The sequence below is a fragment of the Penaeus monodon genome, chromosome 21, assembly GCF_015228065.2.
Source record: "Penaeus monodon isolate SGIC_2016 chromosome 21, NSTDA_Pmon_1, whole genome shotgun sequence".
NCBI classification, from domain to species: Eukaryota; Metazoa; Arthropoda; class Malacostraca; order Decapoda; family Penaeidae; genus Penaeus; species Penaeus monodon.
Genome location: NC_051406.1, coordinates 41,364,224 through 41,366,311, shown reverse-complemented (window position 1 = coordinate 41,366,311; position 2,088 = coordinate 41,364,224). Strand labels below are relative to the sequence as shown.

At 48.4% G+C, this 2,088-nt stretch overlaps 1 protein-coding gene across 1 annotated transcript in view; it reads left to right on the top strand.

Moving 5' to 3' along the window:
• The window catches only part of LOC119586500, a 10,069-nt gene extending 7,987 nt beyond the window's left edge, over positions 1-2,082 (top strand). The window contains exon 6 of the mRNA XM_037935238.1: positions 1,006-2,082. Within this exon, the coding sequence (XP_037791166.1) occupies positions 1,006-1,308 (303 nt within the window). The 3' untranslated portion in view covers positions 1,309-2,082. The remainder of the gene's footprint in view (positions 1-1,005) is intronic.
• The last annotated feature ends 6 nt before the right edge of the window (positions 2,083-2,088 follow it).

The window sequence follows — 2,088 nt, the reverse complement described above, 5'->3', positions numbered from 1 at the left end:
GCGTTTTCCTATCCATTTCCTCTTCATCATTTTCCCTCTCTGCCTCCTTATCTTCATCTTTCCTGTCTTCCTCCTCCCCCATCTTCTCCATCTATTCCCTCTTCTTCATTTTCCTTCTCTATCTCCTCTTCGCCATCTTCCCTACCTACCTCCGTCTCCATCTTCCCTCTCTTCCTCCTCCTCTCCATTTTCCCTGCCTTCCTCCTCCTCTCCATTTTCCCTCCCTACCTCCTCCCCTCCATTTTCCCTCCCTGCCTCCTCCTCTCCATTTTCCCTCCCTGCCTCCTCCTCTCCATTTTCCCTGCCTTCCTCCTCCTCTCCATTTTCCCTCCCTGCCTCCTCCTCTCCATTTTCCCTCCCTGCCTCCTCCTCTCCATTTTCCCTCCCTGCCTCCTCCTCTCCATTTTCCCTCCCTGCCTCCTCCTCTCCATTTTTCCTCCCTGCCTCCTCCTCTCCATCTTCCCTGCCTTCCTCCTCCTCTCTATTTTCCCTCGCTGCCTCCTCCTCTCCATTTTCCTTCCCTGCCTCCTCCTCTCCATCTTCCCTGCCTTCCTCCTCCTCTCCATTTTCCCTCCCTACCTCCTCCTCTCCATCTTCCCTGCCTTCCTCCTCCTCTGCATTTTCCCTCCCTACCTCCTCCTCTCCATTTTCCCTCCCTACCTCCTCCTCTCCATTTTCCCTCCCTACCTCCTCCTCTCCATTTTCCCTCCCTACCTCCTCCTCTCTATTTTCCCTCCCTGCCTCCTCCTCTCCATTTTCCCTCCCTGCCTCCTCCTCTCCATTTTCCCTCCCTGCCTCCTCCTCTCCATTTTCCCTCCCTACCTCCTCCTCTCCATTTTTCCTCCCTGCCTCCTCCTCTCCATTTTTCCTCCCTGCCTCCTCCTCTCCATCTCCCCTGCCTTCCTCCTTATCCCCATCTCCCCTCTCTGCCTCCTCCCGTGTACCTCCTCATCTCCAGGAACCTCACACTCACCCCCCTTCACAACACCTTGTACCTTCTCGCAGGAACACTACTACAACCCGATCATGGACATGACCTACTACATCCGCCACGGCACGGCCACCAAGTCACTCTCCTTCTCGGCCTTCTGCCACGCCGTCGTCGCCAAGACCGCCGAAGACATGGACAAGGATGTCAAGAAGCTCCAGGACCGCGTGACCCGTCTGGAGAAGGCGCTACAGGAGGCGGGCGTGGATATCTCCTCCGTAGGGCCCCACGTGTGCTCCCTCTGTTACTTCAATAATTGCCCGACGCAGTGTTACGGCAAGAAAGCTGTCGGAGGGGAAGTGAGTCGGTGCCCTTCGTAAATAATGTGAATTATTGCCTTCGTGAATAACAATGGCATCATCACGAAGAGCATAACGTGAGTGAGAGCTTCGTGAATAACATAATAACACGAATAATAGCTTCGTGAATAACATAACACGAATAGCAGCTTCGTTAATGAAAATAAAACCAACACCTTCCTATACACAACAGCTTTGTGAACGAAATTTGGACATTCTAAAGCATGAACGTCATTTTGTCTCTAGTACTATTAAACACACGACCTTTTCCCAAACTATGAAGGTTGCTATGACTATTGATATGTCCGTTATAGTGAGGACGTCACTATACACGTAAAGATTAACCTAGTCACCACAGTATATTAGCTGACCTACTTCATCTACGTCAAGTAAGGATACATTAATGATAATAAATAATCAAGAAAATGGGACAGATAGTCAGAATGGACCGTCAAGAATGGAGAATGAATGGAGGAATGGAAGGGGAACATGATAAAGAGAAAGATGAAGGAGAGACATTAACTCGTGAGGAAAACGATAAGAAATAAAGGAATGGAATAAGTGGAGATGAAAGAGAAACGAAGAGAAAAATAGACTAATGACAGAGAAGAAAAACAATTAATTCGAGGAGAGGACAGTAAAAACAGAAAAGGAAGAATAACAAGAAAATATGAGTATGGAATAAACACGGATTAGAAAGATAAACGAGGAGACAAAAGCTAAAAGAATTGAAAGATAAATATATACGAAATTCGTGTTTCTATGTTGTATGTGTGTGTCATGCACTTGCAGACTTTATCC